Consider the following 22,295-nt stretch of genomic DNA (forward strand, 5'->3'; position numbering starts at 1 on the left):
AGCGCGCGCGTAGAAGACGTTTTTTCCCGACTGGATCTCTGCGTGAGAGGATTGCGCTGAGGTAAAGTTTCCTTTTCAGGTCTGACAGAGATAACAGTGAGGGAAAAGTTTCTCAAAGCAATTTATCCCCTGAAAGTTGCCTCGTTTTTCAGTGAATCCACCATAATGTCCGCAGAAGTCATGGCTTTTAGTCTATTTGCGACCGTCCACTCGTCAACACCGGTAAAAGCCGTTAAATACCGTTAAAGGTCAGATGACTCGGATTGATACTATTAATATTTTTTATTAATTATTATTTTAAAAACATGTAAATCTAGAAATATTACTTTGTTGAAAAGACTGGGCAAGATATCAGCTGCGGTCAGGGGTCAGCGTGGACATTGAAGAGTGTTTTTCTGACTGGATCTCCGCATGAGAGGATTGCGCTGAGGTAAAGTTTTCATTTCAGTTCGACAGATAACAGTGAGAGAAAAGTTTGTCTCAAAGCAATTTAACCTCTGAAAGTTGCCTCGTTTTTCAGTAAATGTACTATAATGTTTGTAGACGTAATGGCTTGTGGTCTTTTTGCTACCACAAACACTGTTAAAAGCCGTTGGAAGTCTGATGTGATTTCCTCGAATAGTGCAAATGAGCTCGGATTAAATTAGATTTTATTAATTGTTATTCATTGTAAGTAAGTTAACGTGATAGTTTGCAAAGTATACATGCTTATTTTGCATTTTAAATGTCAAACAAACAAACAAACAAACAAACTATGGTAAAGCCAAAATGGCTAAATGAACTAAACAGGTTGAGCAAAAAACGGAATTTAAGTTTTGAAAAGGTGTTTGAGGCTTTTAAATCATTAAAACAAGGCTTAATAAATAAGTAAATGCTTTTACAAAGATCTGGACTAAATATGTTTGAAGGAATATGGCGTCATAGAAGAACCTGTTAATGTAAACTGTTTTTACTTTTTATGAAATGTTTTTTTAAAAAGGTTAATTTTATTGGTAATATATTATAATGTATAATTTAACGCTTGTTAAAGACTGCTGAAAAAAGTTCTATTGTTGGTTAATGTTTGTCAAAAAGCTTGATCAATCAGTTTTTCTATTAGCTTTTTACATTTGAAAAAAAAAAAACAATTGCACACGATAATGGTAAAATCTTAAAATAAATTATTTATTTTCAGGGATACAATTAAAACATGAAAATCATGTTCATAATTTGAAAATAATAATTTTTTTAATATTTAAAATAATTACATTTATTTATTATATTTTATTCAATCATTTTCTTTTTGGCTTAGTCCCTTTATTAATTCAGGGTCGCCACAGAGGAATAAACTGCCAACTTATCCTGCATATGTTTAACACCATACATTCCCATCGCACATATACAACACGGACAAATTAGCTTACCCAATTTACCTCTACTGCATGTCTTGGGAAAAAGTACACAGAAAAATACCCCTGACATGCACTAACCTGCCCCTAAAGTAGTTATTTATTTTCACTAAAATAACTTTGCTTACATTAACAAGTCATGCAAACAATATCATATTTGTCATGTTTATCACAGAGCTCGAAGCTAACCTGTTTGCCTGGTACCACTGGTGCTCCTAACTGAAACATTTTAGCCGCACCAGCCAAAATTATGTCACATCCACCAAAAATGATGAGCGCTGTTACCACATCTTTTATATTTACAGATTTATTGCATTTGAAATTAACATTAATCACAACTAACCAAAAAATTTGCATGCGCTCACCGGCCTTGCACACACGGCTTGACGTGAATGAGGTGAACTGAGTTAACGATAACTGTGATGTGCAAAAGCATGCGTTCACAGAGATAAACTAATATTGCAGCTCATGAAAAGACTGGTATTGCTATTAAGATGACCTGTGCAAACAGTAAGTTATATGACAATATCAGACACCACCTGTGAGAACAGCACAGTTATTATTGTTAGTTCAGTTCATCTCGATTATGTCAAGCAGTGTGTGCAGGGTCGGTGAGCACATGCAGATTTTTGCTTGTTTGTTTGTTTCTGTTAAACATGTTAGTATAAAACTTGTAGTAATGATGCTCATTTTTTTGGCTGGAGCGCCTAAACTTTTAAGTTTAAGTTAGGACCACCAGTTCTACCGAGCAAAAAGGTATGCATGCATGTATGTATGTGTGTGTATTAGAGCTGCACAATTCTGGCTAAAATGAGAATCATGTTTTTTTTAGCTTAAAATAAAGATCACAATTTTCTCTCAATTCTGTAGATATAAAATAAAGGTATGGTTGAACAAACATGGCACAACATCGGTAATATTATTTTGTGCAGGTCTACTGGTTTCTACAAGTAATTCTATTCTACTCATAATAATTCTGATGTTGAAATATTATGTTTGAGATATATGCTTGCAATCTGTCATTGACAACATTATTAGACCATTTAATTCACTGGTAAAATCAGACATTTGTCATTCTCTAAAATGCGATATGATCATTTAAATGACGTGCACACTTTCGGTTTCATTTTGACTGCTAAGTGTTTGTTCATTTTTCGCGCGGCTCCCAAACGATCACTCTGTGCCACAAATTGAATTATTTACAACTTTATTACCTGTAACTCACAACATTTGCAGGTTCTGTTCACTAAAGTAGACACACGCGCGTCTATCATTAAGTATAAAGGGTGCGACAATCTTCCAAATCCTCGATTCAATTACATTTTCTATTTTAAACTAACGGTTCGTTTCGATTTTTGATTATGAATAATTATTAGTTAATAACGAATCAATTATTTGTAGCCTACCGTTCAACTACCCGACATGCATGGTCTTTGTTTTACCCATATACAAATCATGCAGTAAATGAATAAAGGCAAGTTACACACATAATTACCACTTGTCCATCACTTTTTCTGCGGGACTCCTGAATAGGCAGAGATCTGTGTCCTTATTATGGCGTCGGTAAAAAAGACGCACAGACAACAGTATCTGAGGTGTTCGCTAAAATGACTAAGTACAAGTGAGTGAAAGATTGAAGCAGTCTACTGACCCTCTGACTGCCTGGACCGAGCGCATGACTGTGTGTGCGTCTGTGTCTTTGTGTGAATGAGTGTGTGTGGTCAAGTGATGTGCGTTTTCAGCGGTAGTGAGGAAGGAGGGCTGCTCAGAAATGCTACACGCCACTGTGGTTGTGAATCGTTGTTATTCTAAAATGCTATTTAAAAACAAAGACCTATAAGTGTAAACAGGGCCTGAGTGTGTACTTTTCGCGAGCGGATTTGCAACGAAGGCGGGGCGGAGGATCGCGAAGCCGGTGTTGTCTATCGGACGAACCCTAATACATACATAGCAGAGCTTGCAAACTGTGTGTTTTTTTTTTTTTTTTTGTCGACAACACAAACGTTGTCAACATAACTCACTGGAAATCCAAAATGCTTTCACACCCTGACTTCATTGAAAGAAGAGAGGGTTTAAGCTCTGTCGACAGGTCTCCTGCGTCTGCATTTGATAAGTTTTGTCTTTTATAGGGAACACACAGTTGTGCATGAAAATAAATGTTTACAGTGTCAGTATAACTACTCTAGCCTATATATTGTTGAACATAATCTGATAATGGCAAATGTCTGATTTTACCAGTGAATAAATTTGTCTAATATGACAGATAGCAAGCATATATCTCAAACATAATAATTCAATTATTATCGATGTTGTGCCATATGTTTGTTTTAACCATACCTTTATTTTACATCTACAGAATCGTGAGAAAATCGTGATCTTTATTTAAAGCAAAAAAATTGTGATTCTCATTTTAGCCAGAATCGTGCAGCTCTAATATGTAGTGTGCATCTTTTCAGCAATAAGTACCCATATTTCAGCAATGTGATCTTATTCCTGTGATTCTATTTGGGCTATTTTTGGTCCGTCTTGGGTTAAATTTAGACCACATCACACAGACTAAATTAAGCTGCACTTATTTTGGGCTAAAAGCAACCTTTAAAGGCCCCATCAGATTTAGCCCACGTAACAGCAACGTTTATAAATGTCTGGTGCTGTCTGGTTTTATTTGATGGTTTGCTCAATCTTTTTAGTTGTTTTAATGATAATACAGACCTCTATGTTGGGCTTTAAATGTAACAAAACTGAAATGTAAATGTGAGTTTAATGTTATGTAGAGGAAGAATGGCCATCTGTTTTAGCAGAGGAGATTAAATTAAGCCAAAAATGAAATACAATTTTGAAAGGTTGTTTGCTGCTATGATTAAATAAAAAATAGTTCATATTATGTTTTATGAATTTAAATAATTAATTTAGATTTGTTTACTTTTTTGTTTGTTTCATTTACTTTAAATTTAGTTTTGAATTTATTATTAATATTAATACAAATATTAATATTAATACAATTATTGATTATATTTTATTATTTTCAACATTTCTTTAAATGATGAAAGCTTGTTTACTGTGATTTTATAAATTAGGGTAAGGTTTTAAAGAGTTAATGCTCACCATCAGTTTACTCTCTATATTTTCTTTTTGATTTGCAGCAAAAGAGAATCAGAAAGTACACAGAAAAACACCCGAGACATGAACTAATCTGTCCAAAAACATGCTTTATTGTGTTCATAGAAATAAAGATTAAAAGCATTTAAGTTTTGATTCTAGGTTAAAAAAGTCATGCAAACAGCATCATAAATGTTTTATATTTATCAGAGAAATCTCTTACAGGGAAAAAAAAACAGTGTATCAAAATATATTAATGTGTTATAAAAATACAAACATTTATTTAAACATTAAATTTAACAATAAAATCCTCAAAGACACTATTTAGAATATTGTAAAGCTGAGTTTAGTGCTGCCTGTAGAAAATGTATAAATGTTAGAGAGAAATGTATTTGCTAATCTGCACTTCTGATAATTCGGTGTATTATTGTCATGAGCAGTTTCTGAAGCAAAGCGAGCGCTGGTGTTCATCTCTTCTGGCGTCTGTTTTCATCACTGCACTCACAGACCTTTAAATAGATCATGCAGATTAATGCAGTTAATGTCAATAACACTGATTATTTACAGTTTTACACTCAGGATTAACCACTGATCCTCACTAATAACTGAACTGACTTTTAGAACCCACATACAAAACTAAATTCTTACGTGTTTTATTCTTCTTCTTCCTAATGGGTTGAGCATAAGTTGCATCAACTTCAGCATCAGCACCTGAAAAATTGTTATAATAACGAGTGATATAATTAAGACTCATTTTTATAAGTATAAATTGCTTTTATATTTTTATATAACTAATCAGGCTCAGGCTGTGCAGGATCTTTAAAGGGCCATGAAACCTCCCTCTATCAGATCAAGTCTACCTCAGAAATGTTTAAAAAAGATGGGGGTGGAGCTCTGCGAACAGAGGGAAGAGTGGGCGTGGCTGGCAGAGCACTCTACTTTCATATACATGTAACCACAATTTGCTATATCATTATAAAGATAATTGTGTTGATATAAACACTTTAAATGAGAAGGACTTCTCTCCTCCTTAATAGCCGGGTCTGAATGCAGACACATTGGATAGCAGTGCAGCAGGTCTCTTGCCCTGTCTATTTCAACCATTAGCCCTGCCAGTAATCTGGAGGATTTTAAACAAGCACATGATCTCATAAATAATTAAGAAGCAAGGTCTTCTCATAGGATAAGAAAACTCTGCTATGAATAATAATGAGAAACCGACTCGTCATCACTCCACTAGCAGATTTGCGATACGTCACCGATTTTGATCTTGCCTTAGGGTGCTTTTGCATCTGTAGTTCGCTTCATTTGGTCCGGACCAAGGCTAATAACTGATACATTGTTGCATTTTCTGCCGTCTTTGGGTCGTTTTCACACCACACTGCTGGATTTGGTCCGAACCAGTTGAAACTAACCAAAATGCAGTCATCTGACAAAATCCACATCTCTCATTGGCCAGATGTTGTTGAACATATTTCCTAAACTGCTTATTGATTGGTCAGAATTCACGTGCGGGAAAATTCCAATAAACTCCCGCAAGTAAACAAAACCGGCAGACACAAAATGTCATTTTTTACTCTGGAGAAACGACTGCGCTGGCTGATTGTATCCCTGCTTTAGGCAAACTATACATTTCGAGAATGAAGCGCGGCCGTGGCTGGAAAACAGTGTTTTTAACGCATCCCTCATCACTTCAGGATGAGACATGAATTAATTTAGCTAAACTGCGACATGCTCATCTTGCGGAAATATTACCAACGATCAATCAGGTAATGTTCCCCCCCTCTGACTCTCTGTTGGTAAAGCGCTGTCAACAAATATTTCTCCTCCATATCCCATAATGCACAGTGCATCGGCCTACGGCAGCTGGATTAGTCCAAAAGGCTCAGTACTTTATGCGGTTGGACGTGATTTAGTACGGATCATATTCTCACCACAAACGAACTGCTCCAGGGTTTGTTTAAAAGCGTACCGAGACCACCTCTTCAAGCAGGTCTCGGTACGCTTAATTGGTCCGCTTTTGGTGCGCACTCGAGTACGATTGCTGCATTCTTACCTGCCCAAACGAACCGCACCAAGAGGGAAAACGAACTCTAGTGTGATTCAAACGAACTAAATGAGGCAGGTGTGAAAGCACCCTTAAACATTATTTTAAACACGGAAGATTAAATTACTGACAAGCTCAAAATTATCCAGTTTTCCCCACAATTAAAGCTGACTGGTGCTGATGTTGTTCAACACACACAAATCTGTTGAAATCTCAAAAATACTGCTCCAGGGTGTCTCAAACCTTTAATATGTTTATAATGGTGTGTTTAAAACACGAACAGTAAATTATCATCATCAACAGCAGCTGTTCTTTGTGTTTCTCTCACCTCTGTCTGTGTTTTGCTTCACTTCAGAGTATAAAGTGTCTCCAGACTCGCTGCTCTGCCCTGATAGTGAACAACAGACAGAGAATGAATTAATAAAGAGCATCCAGACAGAATTCACAGCTTCAATTTTTTTTAACTTTTTATTATGTTTTATTCTAAAATGTATTGAATTCTTCCAAATTCCACAAGCAACCCCCATATAATAGCAATGTTAAATAAGTTTATTATTATTGTTTAGTAAAAAAATGTATAGTTGCTTTTATTTTTTATTGCAGTTTCTGTTGAAATGTTTCACTTAAAGTATTTTGACATGATCTGCAGTCAGCTGATGACAGCACATCAGAGCATCTGCTATTTACCGCTGCGTTTCTCCTTGGATTTCATTTTAATCAGAACATCAGCAAGTCCAAAACCTGAAATAGAAAAACAAGAGCTTGATTATTAATCATTAAATCCCACACAGATGCTGTTTTGGAGAATAAAGTGTGATTTGTGTCTGTCAGTGCTGTTAGTGATTTATAAAGTGTTTCTTAATATTAAATTAAATCATAACATCAGTAAACACAAATCATCAAGACTAGATGCAGTGCGTTTTACCTTTGCTCTTGGTTTTCTTTTCGTCCTTCATGTTGATCTCTGTATAAATCAGATCACTGGGTCCTGCAGAATTAATATCTGACACAGAAAATCAAGCAGGATATTCAGAACATGCTGGAATTATTATACTTAAGAAAAAAACTAAACAGGAATTCACCTTTGTGCATGTTTTTCCTGATTTTTGAGTATGTCACATTAGTTGACTCTGGCACGGTGTCTGCTGCAGAAACAACAATGAATTAATTAGTGAATAATGTGTAGTTTTAGTTTAATTCCTCATCAGTGTTATTGTTCATGACTGATGACTCCATGTGTACAGAAGAGGATTTTCACCTTTATCCATGGATTTCTTTTTCTTAACAATGACCTTTGAATAAGTCACATCTGACACAGGCTCTAAAACAAACAACATGAACAAATTGTGTATTAGTAATAATTGATATACAAAGTAAGAGGTCAAAAAGACCAAAGGTCACAGTTAAAACAATATTGGATCAAACTGACATATGTTGTGTGAACAAAAAATATGTGTTTGCTAATAAAACTGATAGGGCTGCAACAACAAATCAATTAAAAATGTTACTAAAACTTATTACTAAAAGCGTTAACAATGAATTTCACTATCGATTTGTTGTGTCGCACAACGCAGGGATGTTTGATTATTTTTAAAAAAATCACTTTAATTGAGTGCGGAGCAGAGTTAACACAGCCTCTCTCACACACTGATACAGAGTTCGGTGCCTCATAGAAAAGGATGAGAAGGAAGGGAGTTCAACAGCAGGTAAATCACTACAGAATCTTGTGTTCTTTTTTTAAGTGAGAACTGTAAAGTGCCTGGTGCTGGTGTTTTACTCGTTATCCAGCTTGACAAGCATACAGTTAGAGTTAGCTTGTTAACCCTTACACCTCTTTCACACTGCAAGCGAAAGCAGAGCGTGAGCAGCACGTGAACAGCTGCTGCACAGATCAATAAATCTCTGTCTAATCTATCTAGTTACATATCTTACTGTCTATATACAAAAACAACTTCCTCCTATGCTGTTTCTTTAACCTGCAAGTCTTTATTTTACAAATTATATAGGTCATACAGTACTGTGCCGACCTGTGCCGAAACTGTCGTGGGACTGCTGCTTTAGCGATGCTCACGCTCTGCTTCTGGGTGCCATATAAAAGCTCTCATCGGTTAACATGGACGCTGAAAAAACACACACTGCTCATGCTCTGCTCACGCGTTGCTTGCGCTTGCAGTGTGAAACAGGCTTTAGAGCGGCAACTGAAAAAAATCAAACTGACAAACTTTGCCGTGTTGGCTGGTGCTGAGCCAGAGAAAGACGTGTCATATTATCACAGTTATGCAATGTTTACCCGCCTAATGCTTATTTTATATTTTAGACGTGTAAATGCTCACAAGTACTAGTAAAACAAGACATTTAGAGTTTGTAAAACACACAAGGAAGTCTAACAATCCATTCAAATAGAATTTGCCGATGTGTTTTATTCATATCAGATACACGTAGTGAAGTAACTATAAAGTTCAATATATTCCTCTCTAAGTTCACCAGCCACTTACTTGCATGTATTTTGGGAGTAACTTATGAATTAACGTGCTGAATCCTGCGTGTTCTGCTTTTATGAATGAGGCAAACGTGCTGCCACAAGAAGAACATTGAAGAACTAATCGACAGATTAATCAATTGTTCAAATATTCATTAGTTGCAGCCCTAAAATCTGACCTGACTGTAGAGGAACGTTTTCCAGTTGGGATTCTCCAGATCGAGTTGGAACTGGGTTGCTGGTTTGTTGATTGTTGTGGTCCTGATCTACAGTAGAAATTAATATCATTATTAATGAATTTTCACTTGCATATATCTGATTACATGCATTCATATTATTGATCATGTGCTGAACTCCTCACACCTCTTTTCTTCTTGTGTCTCAGCAGCAGAACCAGTAAAATAAGGAACAGCAAGAAAACAGTCAATCCCACAGAAACACCAATGACAAGAGGAGATGAAGATGAAGATGAAGCTGAAGAGAGAAGATGGCAGACCTGTTCATAAAGCACATGCTGTATGATAATATTACAGAGGTAAATAATCTCTCATTATTCCCAGACCTCTGACTGAGATCCAGCTGTGTGGCGACTCTCCTCTCTCTGTTTCACAGTAGTAGAAACCCTCATCAGACTTTGAGACAGTAGGGATGCTCATCTCTCCTGTCGTCTGATTCTGGATCAGTGATCCGTCTTTATAGAAATCAGCTGTGAGGATGGAGGAGTGTGTAGATCGATGTAAACAGTGTAGAGTCAGAGTTTCTCCCTCAATCACAGGATCAGCAGAACTAGCCAGAATCACAGCACCATCTACACAACACAACACAACACAACACAACACAACACAACACAACACAACACAACACAACACACATCTGTTTAGTCTCAATATATGACTTCATATCTGCAGTCTCATGTAGTCCAATTGTGACTATACACATGCGTCTGCATTTGTTACCAATTTAACAAAATGTAAAATGAACTTGATACTAATCAATCAATCAATCAATTGATCAACTTTCAACATCAGCAGCAACTGTCAACATTGTTTGGCCAATTATTTTTTCGTGCACCTTTGACTGCAGACTAGAGCAAAAAAGAAGGAAAAAATCAGTTCCTCTGACTAGAGAGAGCCATCATTACTCCACCACAGAGTTTTCATTACTCCACATTCAGAGTATGCTTTGTTGTTGTTGTTGTTGTACATATGTGTACAATATGTATGTGTGTGTGAATAATTGACATGGGAATGTGTGTGTAGATACTGAGTTTGAAAGCAGGACTCGCCATGTACAGTGATGTTCAGAGGATGGTGTTTCTCTCCAGATTCAGACTCACACCAGTAAACTCCAGTGTCAGATGTGCTGAGAGACTGGATTCCACATGTAGATCCTGTTTGTGCTGAACAATCTTGTGTGTTTGTGTGTGTGTATCTTCTCACTGTCCATCCAGCAGAGTCACAGCTCAGAGAGAGAGAGTCAGAGGAGAAGTGTTGACTTCTGCTGGGCCTGAGCACCAGACGCACTGAAGCAGAAACACCTGAGACAGAGAGCAAACGCAGACAAATATACTGCTGCTGTCACTGACATAAACCTACTGGCACATTCGAGATCAACAACAGCTCTGACAGCTGCTGAAAGCTGATTCCCCTCACCAGTGACCCACAGTGGCTGTGCGCTGCTGTTCTGTGAGGAATAGGCTGGTTCTCCTCTCTCTGCTCTGCACGTATAAACTCCTGTGTGCTGTAGAGCAGCAGGACTGAGAGTGTAAGAGCCTCCAGCTCCTCTGCTGCTGTCTGACAGATGATCAGCATCTCTGAACCAGCTGAACGTCCAGCCTGTAGAGGAGCCTGGAACCTCACAGATCAGAGTCACCGAGTGTCCTTCAGTGAGCCACGGCTGTGGAGACACTCGCACTGCTGCCTGAGCTTCATCTGAACCAAACATGAGGAGTTACAGAGCCATAGAGGAGCAGATACAGACTGATAATACTGAACACACACACACACACACACACACTCACCTGAAGACACAGTCAGAGCAACAGCATCACTGCGCTGAGAGCTTTGAGTGTTCATCTGTCCTGTGCAGCTGTATTTACCACGGTGAAAGACCTCAACACGGCTGATCTTCAACTCTTGTGTTGAGCACCGGCTCACAGCAGTTCTGTAGTTTTGTTGAGTGGTTCCACTGGTGCAGCAGTCTGGTCTGGTACAGGGGTTGATGGGTTTGTTTGCTGTCTGTGGTTTGTCTATTTGCCATCTGTATGTCCACTCAGTGTTTCCTCTCCACTTTATATCACATCTGAGAGTGACTGTTTCTCCTCTGAACACATGTTTATCAGGCCGCACCGTCACCACAGCTTTAGGACTCTCTGTACAAACACAGTTTACTGCATTAATCTTGATTGAGAGTTGTAGAAGTGCTGTAGATATACAGATATACTGAATCACACACTGTGTTTTCTCTCACCTGTAACACTGAGTGTCAGTTCATCACTGTATTGTGTGTAATAGACTGGTTCTCCTCTTCCAGCTCTACACCAGTACTGGCCTTCATCAGACACTGAATCAATCTTCATGCTGTAGGAGTTTGTTTCTGTCTTCTGTATCTCAGACTCTTGTGTGTTTTTGTACCAGTAAAAGTCCCATCCGGTGGACAGATCAGTGTCACAGGTCAAAGTCACTGTGTTTCCAGTCAGTGCAGCTCCTGCAGAATCTGATCTGAGTTCAGGCTTTGGCTTTAAATCTGCAGGAGAACAAGAACAGATTCAGATCCTCAAAGTCAGAGTTCATCTGCAGTAAAACAGGTTCACATCTGCAGTCAGCACATCATTGGGTAATGGTTTGAGATGTATATGAATCTGAACATCATGACTGAAAGTGAATTGCTTAATAATTCTAATAACCCAGAATAGACCCGGTCCAGTGTAGAATTCAGATTCAGTAAATGAGTCTATTTTAACTTTAAACACATTAGACAGTGCATTGGAAGAACATGTATGGCGCTTTATAAAAAAAACAAAAAAAAAAAAAACAGTTTCTTTACTGGATATGTGATCATAGAGAACGTTTAGAAGGACAATAATATTGAACTCACCCTTCACTGAGAGAGAAACAGCAGAGCTTGATTGTGTTGAGTTTGGTCTTCCAGATCTCTGTCCTCTACACCAGTACTGACCCTGATCAGACTCAGCAGCCCCTCTGATAGTGAGAGTTTGAAGCTTAGACGTCTGTAACACACTCTTTTTGTTTGTGTCTTTATACCACTCATATCTCCAGTTACTGTAGTAAGGTGTTATCACACACTTCAGATTGACTGTCTCTCCAGTGAATACAGCACTGTCTGGTGTCACAGTCACTGTAGATCTGGGTAAAGCTGAGGAGAAATACAGAAACATGAAGTGACTCAAACAGCTCTTCCAGTCAAAATATTCATTTAAAGTTGGTTGACTGTATCTGCAATAAGAAGAATTGTTTTAACATCATTGCCAGTATTTTAGAAACACAAAGGCAGATATTTCTTTATTTAATGTATTTAAGATGTTCTCTAAAGCCATAATCAAGAACTCTGATCTCTGAACAGTTTCTGTCCTATAAATCAGTGTCTGGCTTACAAAATTGGGGGTTGAGAGGGAACTGCAGGAGGCTGAATTCATGAAAAATTAATGATTGATTAAATTGTGAAAACATAAAATTAAAAAACACTTTTCCACTGGTGTATCAATAGTGCATAATGAAAGAACAGCTTCAAATATAGATGATGATGATGATGATAATGATTGTAGAGATGTGGATGTGAAGCGTCACCTGATACAGTCAGTGTAACAGCAGCACTGATGTCTGATCTCTGTGAGTCTGATCTCTCTCCTCTACAGCTGTATTGACCACTGACAGACACAGAATCAGCTCTGAAACTCAACTCTGCTGCTGATGTTGTTCTGTGTGGATTGTGAGTGTCTCCATCTTTAATCCAGCTGTATTTGATCCACTGAATGTTTCCTCCTGTCTGTATGTCACATGTGAGAGTGACTGTCTCTCCAGTGAACACTCGCTGATCTGGACTCACCTTCACTACAGGCTTTGGTCTCGCTGCATTAATTAGGAAATATTGATGATAAAACATTGTCATGATGTTATGAACTCTAAACCACTTCATGAGATAAAACAATACAATATATTAAGGGTTTTGTGTTGATTACAACAAATAAGATGTTTACTGATCAAATTAAATCAGTGTTTATTCATGCCTGGTCTATATGGTGTTTAACTCACACATCACACTACTGTCATAATTTGGGAATATCATAAGCTTTTAAAATAATTATTCAAATGGTTTTATTTAGTAAGAAACAATATTCAACTCACTCATAACAGATATATGAAAAGAAATTGGTTGTGTTGAGACTGATCTTCCAGCTTTGAGTCCTTTACACTCATATGAACCCTCATTAGTCTTAACTCCTCTGATAGTGAGAGTGTCTCTGTTTACAGTGTAACGATCAGACGACTGTAACTTTACACTGTTTCTGTCTTTATACCACTCATATGTCCAGTCACTGTGATCAGACTCAATCACACACTTCAGATTGACTGTCTCTCCAGTGAATACAGCACTGTCTGGTATCATAGTCACTGTAGATCTGGGTAAAGCTGAGCAGAAAGACAGAAACATGTTTATCAACAACAATTTATTGTCTAATATTTATTATTTAATCTGATATCTCAATATTTGCTCTGTTATTGTCATTAGTTTAGTCCTGTCAGTGTTTTCCGGTTATCAAACACCTCTGACTCTCCACAGAAAGCAGAATGAAGAAGGAGAGCTGAAGACCTCCAACTACAAGCTGATATGAGGAGCAGCTGAATCTGAATGAGCTTCAACAGACTGAAGACTTCAGCAACTCATTCAACAGCAGCATCTGTAAGTCATGCCATTCTCTTTATTATCAAAACTCGTCTGTAATGAACTCTCACTCAAGTCTTTTTAATTATGTTTTTGTTTATTACTTTAAGGGCATAAAATAAAGTTAACAAAAGTTTTGGTATTTGGTATAATATCAGAAATGGGGTTGAATTAGATTAGATGTTTTTGTCCTTTTATACAACCCCAAATCAGAAAAAGTTGGGACAGAATGGAAAACACAAATAAAGAAAAGAAACTGGTGATTTCTAAATTTACTTTCATTTGTATTTCATTGCAGACAATAAAACAAACATGATTTAATGTGTTCCTTGTGATTTTTATTTCTTTATTTTTTCAAATAAATACTGATTCCAATTTTGGTTCTTGAAACACATTTTAAAACAGTAGTGATGGGAGCAGTTTAGGGCTGGAAATCAGGTAAAAGATTAAATAATGATGTGATTTGAAACAGGTGAGGTGAACAGGTGATTGTAATTATGATTTAGTACAAAAGCAGCATCCAATAAAGGTCTAGTCCTTTAGGAGCAAAGATGGGCAGAGGATCATTAGTTTGCCAACAAATGCGTGACGAAATTAAAGAAATGTTTGACAATAATAAGAGAAATGTCTTGCAAGCAAAATTGTGATGTTTATATTGAAGAAACAAAACAACAACAAAAAAAAAAAACAATAAAAATCATGAGGAACACATTAAATCATGTTTGTTGTGTTGTCTGCAATGAGATACCAGTCAAATACATTTGGAAATCACCACTATCTTTTTTTTTTATTTGTGTTTTCCATACTGTCTCAACATTTTCTGATTTGGGCTTGTAGATTATGACCGGGATGAATAAGAGCAGCTTTAAACTGAGATAATGTTTTTCGCTCTTAAATCAATTCTCTCCTTAAGCCCCTGTCAGATCACACAATGTTTGTTGTCGGTTTTGAAAGTCACTATGTCAGATTATGTGTTTTTTTCTTTTTCCTCTTGATAAAATCTTGACTTGTGGGTAACAAATGTGCCAGACTACACGATGCATGATCAATTATCCTGTGACGTCTACGACGAGCATTATTTTCCAAAGAAGTCACCAGGTGGGAAAAAATAAAGCACATCAGCACCAGTGAAAAATCAGATACTCAAGACATAATCTTAAAAATGATTACATATCTTTATATAATCTGCAAATATATGACAGAGTTCTGTGATACAACAATTACAGTAAAGCATTAATTAAATCCTTATTTTCCTCGGAGTGAAACAAATCATCACCGCACAATTGAGTAGGCTAGCAAACGGCCATAAACAAAAATATAGTTTGTATGTGTTTAATGGAAAAATTAGCTTTTTAAAACAAATTTCATTTGGTAAAATTTGTTCCTTAATTTTACCTACAGTGCATTCTTTTGTTTAATGATTGGAGTTTCACTGGATTGTCAGTACTGCCACCATAAACATGATTATTCAGGATAAACGAGCTCTAGATTTAATATTAAAATATCAGATATTAGAGACATTTGAGAGACAGACAGACATTCATTCATTTTCCTTCAGCTTAGTTCCCTATTTATCAGGGGTCGCCACAGCAGAATGAACCGCCAACTATTCCAGCATATGTATTACACTGTGGATGCCCTTCCAACTGCAACCCAGCCCTGGGAAACACCCATGCACTCTCTCACACATAATAATAATAATAATTCCTTACATTTATATAGCGCTTTTCTGGGCACTCAAAGCGCTTTACACATTGGGGGAATCTCCTCATCCACCACCAGCGTGCAGCATCCACCTGGATGACGCGACGGCAGCCACTTTGCACCAGACTGCACACCACACACCAGCTGATTGGTGGAGAGGAGACAGAATGATGAAGCCAATTATGATATGGGGAGGGTTAGGGTGCCATGATGGACAGAGGCCAGTGGGTAGATTTGGCCAGGTTGTCGGGGTTAAACCCCTACTTTTTTTCGAAGGACCTCCTGGGATTTTTAACGACCACAGAGAGTCGGGACCTCGGTTTAACGTCTCATCTAAAAGACGGCGCTCACTGAGCAGTATAGAGTTCCCGTCACTATACTGGGGCATTAGGACCCACACAGATCGCAGGTTTGGCGCCCCCTACTGGCCTCACTAACACCATTTCAGGCAGAAACCTAGCTTTCCCATGTGGTCTCCCATCCAGGTACTGACCGGGCGCAGCCCTGCTTAGCTTCAGTGGGCGACCATGTGAGTTGCAGAGAGCTAGCTGCCGGCACTAATACATTACGGCCAATTTACTTCATCCAATTCACCAGAGGCCTGTTTCAGTAAGGAGGTTCAAACAACTCTGAGTTTAAACTTGAACTCTGAGTTGATTTACCAAGATATTAAAAACTCAGAGTTTTCGGTTTCAGAATAGCTGATCTGAGTTAGATCACTTTGAGTAGACCAACTCAGAGTTAAGCGCGCACCGTGACTATAAAAATACATTATCAATGGAGCGCAGATATTACGATTGAAAATGGCAACATCTTAAAAAAAGAGATCAGCATTTCTTTCTCCGGCTGAATTTGATCTGCTCATGCAAAGTTACAGCAAATATGAGCGTATATATTTAAAAAGAATTAGCAACCATCAGTGAAACAGAGACAGCGTGAGAAAACAGCTGCTCAAGTTAATACATAATTTTTAATTTAAATTATTTAAACATTTAAGTATAATAAAATAAGTAATGTAATGTGTGACGTTTATAAAATGTTTCTAAACTTTTATACACGTTTATCAGTTTTAATAGATTTAACAGTGCACTTGTGTGTGTCCGCCTTTTTATTGATCAAGTGATAGAGGTTGATATAACATTTAGAAGGTAAGCAGTGCTAAAAATAATTTTTAGAAAGAATAATAATCCCATTAATCTAGTTACAGTTCGTCAAATGTTAAGCTTATTATTTATGAAAAAGGACAAGCCATTCTCGTACGTGACTTTGTTCTGTGTGTGACAAAAATGTAGGCAATAGCTCTGTTTCCATCAAAATATATTGATCATTTCCATCATAATATATAATTTGTGCAAAACTGGAAAAACGCCTAGAAGATGCGAATGAAGCAGCGTTTTCATCCAACAAGTCAAATGGAACAAAATCATCACTTCCTGATGAACTGGCACCAAATATCAACAGTAAAAACAGAATTTACTGTGGTAGAAGAAGCTGCGCCAATTATTTTTTATTTAATAAATGTACTTGATCCTCAGAAGACAATGCTGACACACAACTAACACGGGGGGGAGGGTTGAAGCCATGAGACGCGGAGATCTTGACACGCTCCAGACGCTCGGAGGTAATTAATAATTCACACTAATACTGAAACAGTTAAGGCATTTTAGAATGACAAAAAACAACATTTCAGATGTTCTACAGTGTGCTCAGCCTGCTGGTTTGTCCATTCACACACATTTTCATCATCATCTCTAACAAACCTTTTTTTTAATGCACATACTTTAATTTAAGTATTTCCTTCGTAGTTTATGCACATCTTTTCTTATCAAATAAAAGTTTAACCTACTCAGTTATGCACTGCATGTTTTATTATGCGTATTTCAAAAGTTATGTGAATCATGACGTTTCCATCAATCGTTTTTCATGCACATCTCCAAAATGAGCTCTAAAATAGGTGTGCGGAGACGTAAGGCTAAGGCGAGAAATACGCTTCATCTTTAAAAAAAGGGGAGGAGACCAAAAGAAACTCAGAGTTTAGAGAATAAAACCTGCTCCGGACCAGGTTAGATTCACAGAGTAAGTTACCACGATAACTGACTCTAAGTTAAAGTTACCTTTCTTTCAGAAACAGGCTTAACTTACCCTGCTTTGTCGAGTTTAACAAACCTGCCATTTTGAAACGGAAAACCCAGAGTTTCTCTCATTTGAGGGTTAATATACTCTGAGTTTTCACTTAACCTCCTTTCTGCAATAGGCCCCTGGAGGAAACCCACGCCGACACGGGGAGAACATGCAAACTCCACAAAAAAAATGCCAACTGGCCCAGCAGGGACTTAAACCAGTGACTTTCTTGCTATGAGGACACTGTGCCAACCATCTAATTTCTAATAACTAATCACTTTTGTCGTTGCCATGATGACAGTAAATAATATTTTAATATCTTATTTAGCAAGATACTAGTGTTGAGGTTAAAGCATAAAACAGCTTGAAAACAGTGATGGTGCATTGATTTGCAACACTTTCACTGTCATTCACAACCTGCATGAACACAAGCTGTGAGCCGCTATACAACAGATGAGAAGCGCAGCACCATGCCTCTGCTGTATATCTTAATGTGTCTTTGCAGGCCTGCATCATTGTGATATAATTTGAGCATTGAAGAAAGATATTGAGTCGGCGCCAATAGCCTAGTGGTTAGTGCGTCGACACATAGCACAAAGGTGCTCACAGCGACCCGAGTTCGATTCCCTACTCGAGGTCCTTTGCCATTCCTTCCCCTATCTCTGCTCCCCACTCTTTCCTGTCTGTAAAATCTCCACTGTTCTGTCCAAATAAAGGTGAAAACCCTAAAAAATTATTTAAAATTAAAAAAAAAATGAAAGATATTGATGCATTTTTCTCCCACTCCTACCTAATCTAGCCGCTGTCTTTATTTTATTTTATTTATTAATCATTAAACCTTGATACTCAGTTGTTTCTTTCTGGCTTAGCCATATTTAATGTGCTGTCACCCTTATTTTGTGTTTAAACCTTAATTTTGTGTAATTATAGGCAATGTGTTTAGTTTTTATCCATGAGACATGAATCAGTTCAGAGTGACTCGACAACAACTTGAGTTGAGTGTTTCTGTTCACTCACAGGTTTATTGTCAGTCCAGAGAGTCTGAAAATGCAGCTTTTCCTCTCATTAATAACTGAACTGTGACTGTATTCAGCTCTGTAATAGTAGAGTTACTGAAACACAGAAGCTTTTGTGTTTTTCTAGTTAATCCTACATATTATTTTGACTGAATGTAAAGTTACAATACTATTAAACTCACCCTTTACTGAGAAATAAACAGCAGAGCTTGATTGTGATGAGTTTGGTCTTCCAGATCTCTGTCCTTTACACCAGTACTGACCCTGATCAGACCAATCAGCTCCTCTGATAGTGAGAGTGTCTCTGTTTACAGTGTAATGACCATCAGACTGTAACTTTACACTGTTTCTGTCTTTATACCACTCATATGTCCAGTCACTGTGATCAGACTCAATCACACACTTCAGCTTGACTGTCTCTTCAGTGAATACAGCACTGTCTGGTGTCACAGTCACTGTAGATCTGGGTAAAGCTGAGGAGAAAGACAGAATCATGAAGTGAGTCAAACAACTCCTTCAGTGAAAATAACTGTAAATTCTATGTGTGTTTTATAACTTTAAATTGTGTCTGTAGATCTTAGAAAACCTTTAAAAATATAAAAAGCTGAACCTTTTCCTTTTTAAAGCACATTATAAAAGAATAAATAAATGACTAATAATAACTCAGTATTCGCCCAACACAGCAGTATCTCCACAAACCAGGGTGTATGGAGGAACTTCAGGTGGATTGAACAGATGTAAAGTTACTCCAGCTGATCAACAATATTAGTGTGAGAAAATACTGATGTTAAACCAGCATTAAAGAGACGTTAATATGATCAGTCAGTGTAACAGCAGCACTGATGTCTGATCTCTCTCCTCTACAGCTGTATTCTCCACTGACAGACTCATACTTTTCCTCCATATGTGACGTGGATCTGTTGACAGTGTGAACAGCAGACACTCTAATCTGATCTTTTCTTTTCTGATTTGTGCCAGGTTCATATGTGGTAATAAATCTGATGTAGATCTGATGTCTGAGATTGTGAATGTTTGTGACTTTTGTATTATTTTGTATTGACACACGTCATCATTCTGCACTGGCTCATACTACAAACATCCTCTCAGTGGCTGCTCAGTAGATTAGCAGACGAGCACACAGGGCAATCCTTTACCCAGAAAAGTTAAGGTTGTTCATTTTGGTTATATTCTTGAACGACAAATGACTCTCATTAAGCATTAGGAGAAAAACCAACACAAGTATCTCTAAGTAATGCTAAATAGCCTTTAAAGTTTTAACTAATCAGAATAGCAATAATGGTGCGTGGATGATCAGCTAACTGTGTGTGTTGTGGGTGGATTTACTGTTGGACTCTGTGATCTACATGTCTGTAATCTTGCTCAGTCAGCAGGGCTCGACAATAAGGACTGCCTGATGGCCCGGGGCCAGCGTGTGAGACACTCGGGCCAGTGTACAGAATGTTGCTGGCCCGATCGGGCCAGTGCTGCCTTTTAGCCTGCCAGATCGAGCCAGAGCTGCGTGCTGCGACTGTCTGTCAATTGTGTGCAAATACAATCTTATGTGCTTTCCCATATAGACGTTTGTTTCGGAATCCGTCTCGTTTCCCCCGTTAGCGCGGTTTGTTTAGCATATATCCAGCAGTTGCGCTCAGCGCTCGCATCCGCGCCTGCGCCCGCATCCCATCCGCACCAAATCAATCTGTCCGAGATCGCCTGAATGAGACGGTCTCTGCCCTATTGAGCAGATCGATTTTAGTGAGAAAACAAAACAATGCAACGAACTAACCACCCAGGCTATGTCACAGTGTATTATAATTGTGTATTAGCCATATATACGGCTATATGACGAGAGAATGATGAGCAGGGCGAGATGTCATTCTTACCGGTAAATGCGAAAGTGAAAGCGTGCTGAAATATTACCGAGAGCTGTTTATCCAGCCTGATCTCGGTTTATCCGTTAGGAAAATTGACCGAAGTTACTATCTGATCATTTTTCCATATTTTAATCATATAATATGTTGTGTTAGGCCAGTTGTTTTGTTCATTTCTGCACTGACAGCTCGAAAGACAGATCAACATTGATCTTCGCGATCTGATGAAGTCTCGGTTCATCTGCTATGTCTCTCTATAATGTAAGCCTATAATGCAGAATTCTAGCCAACGTTTCTTTAATAGATTGATTAATTCAATAGATAGATTTTTACAAAACCTGACAATTGAAATGAGGCTCTGTATAAGAAAGTCTGACCTCTCTGATTTGTATTCGGTGACGATGTCTGTGGGTTGTTAAAATTAAAGTGCACATTTTCGCTTATAAAATATTCTATACACAACTGGTCAAAAGTTAGTGAAATGTTGCATAAAATAAATGTTCAAAAGTAGTTAATCATTTAATTTATTTATTTATTCCAGTGATTTTAAAGATGAAATTTCAGCTTCATTACTCCAGTCACATGATCCTACAGAAATCACTAATATTAATTATTATTATATTTATTAATGGTAATAGTAATAAAAGCAATAATGTCTGGAGTAATAATTTTATTTGAAACTACATACAATAAGAAAGCAGTTATTTAAAATGTTGATGAATATTTAACAATTTAACATTTTTTTACATTTAATAAACATAGCCTTGATTAACTGAATAATTTTCCTTAAAAAACATTTTAAAAATTACTGTAAATATATATACACTTGAAGTCAGAGTTATTAGCCCCACTTTGTTGTTTTTTTTCTTTTTTAAATATTTCCTAAGTTATGTTTAACAGAGCAAGGAAATGTTGATAGTATGTCTGATAATATTTTTTCCTCTGAATAGTCTTATTTGTTTTATTTTGTCTAGAATAAAAGCAGTTTTTAATTTTTATGAACCATTTTAAGGTTTAATTTATTAGCCCATTAAGCTAATTGTTTTTCAGACTGTCTACAGAACAAACCATCGTTATACAATAACTTGCCTAATTACCATAGCCTGTCTAGTTAACTTAATTAACCTCGTTAAGCCGTACACGCACGCACGCACGCACACACGCACGCACACACACACACACACACACACACACACACAGTCAAATAGCTATTAACTTTTTTTTTTAGGTGGGGCCAGTGAAAATTTTGGCCGGGCAAGTAAAAATCAGAACGATCGGGCCAGTAGAAAAAAGCGTTGAACCCTGGTCAGTGTTTGTCCTGCACCTGTCTCTGTTTTAAAGCAGTTTCTTCATCATAATGAAGATCTACACAAACAGATGATGCTCTAGTAACACACATAATAGTTTTGTCACTTGTGGTGTATTTGGCTACTTTCTGATGTGTGCGGTCCAAAGTTTAAATGTTGTACTCCAGCAATACAGTTCAGGTTTCTAACTCAGTTCTGCTGCATCATGAACTCAATCAAAAATGTTTCACTGCCTAATCCATACCTGTCAACCCTCCCATTTTCCCAGAGATTCTCCCGTATTTTACAGATCTATCCCGCCATCATCCTGTAAATGTATTTTCCCGTATTTCTCTCGTATTTTCAGTTTTTTCCTGAAGAG

At 37.4% G+C, this 22,295-nt stretch overlaps 1 protein-coding gene and 1 long non-coding RNA gene across 7 annotated transcripts in view; one reads left to right on the top strand and one right to left on the bottom strand.

The window, feature by feature from the left end:
- Positions 1–3: 3 nt before the first annotated feature.
- Positions 4–13,079, top strand: LOC147842980 (uncharacterized). 2 transcript variants are annotated; one of them, XR_015495319.1, is made up of 4 exons: positions 4–248; positions 339–430; positions 9,402–9,548; positions 10,464–13,079. It is a non-coding gene; the product is annotated as an uncharacterized LOC147842980 (long non-coding RNA). The 2 variants fall into 2 exon arrangements; XR_015495318.1 differs by lacking the exon at positions 339–430 and having other exon boundaries at positions 4–61.
- The window catches only part of LOC147842981 (Fc receptor-like protein 5), a 23,418-nt gene continuing 5,701 nt past the window's right edge, over positions 4,579–22,295 (bottom strand). The window contains exons 3-20 of one of the 5 annotated variants that reach the window (XM_087260222.1): positions 18,939–19,229; positions 13,378–13,662; positions 12,820–13,101; positions 12,110–12,388; positions 11,483–11,758; positions 11,034–11,384; positions 10,666–10,944; positions 10,299–10,550; positions 9,576–9,821; positions 9,377–9,487; positions 9,193–9,279; positions 7,793–7,855; positions 7,617–7,676; positions 7,460–7,537; positions 7,222–7,275; positions 6,863–6,922; positions 5,136–5,198; positions 4,579–4,996 (exon numbers count right to left, since the gene is read on the bottom strand). In XM_087260222.1, coding sequence (XP_087116348.1) covers positions 4,989–4,996; positions 5,136–5,198; positions 6,863–6,922; positions 7,222–7,275; positions 7,460–7,537; positions 7,617–7,676; positions 7,793–7,855; positions 9,193–9,279; positions 9,377–9,487; positions 9,576–9,821; positions 10,299–10,550; positions 10,666–10,944; positions 11,034–11,384; positions 11,483–11,758; positions 12,110–12,388; positions 12,820–13,101; positions 13,378–13,662; positions 18,939–19,229 — 3,125 coding nt within the window. In that variant the 3' untranslated portion in view covers positions 4,579–4,988. Of the gene's footprint in view, positions 4,997–5,135; positions 5,199–6,862; positions 6,923–7,221; positions 7,276–7,459; positions 7,538–7,616; positions 7,680–7,792; positions 7,856–9,192; positions 9,280–9,376; positions 9,488–9,575; positions 9,822–10,298; positions 10,551–10,665; positions 10,945–11,033; positions 11,385–11,482; positions 11,759–12,109; positions 12,389–12,819; positions 13,102–13,377; positions 13,663–18,938; positions 19,230–22,295 lie in introns of all 5 variants that reach the window. The other 4 variants (XM_087260221.1, XM_087260223.1, XM_087260224.1 and 1 more) reach the window with 4 other exon arrangements.

This window comes from Danio rerio, chromosome 7 (genome assembly GCF_052040795.2).
Source record: "Danio rerio strain M-AB ecotype USA chromosome 7, GRCz13ab, whole genome shotgun sequence".
Lineage (NCBI taxonomy): Eukaryota > Metazoa > Chordata > Actinopteri > Cypriniformes > Danionidae > Danio > Danio rerio.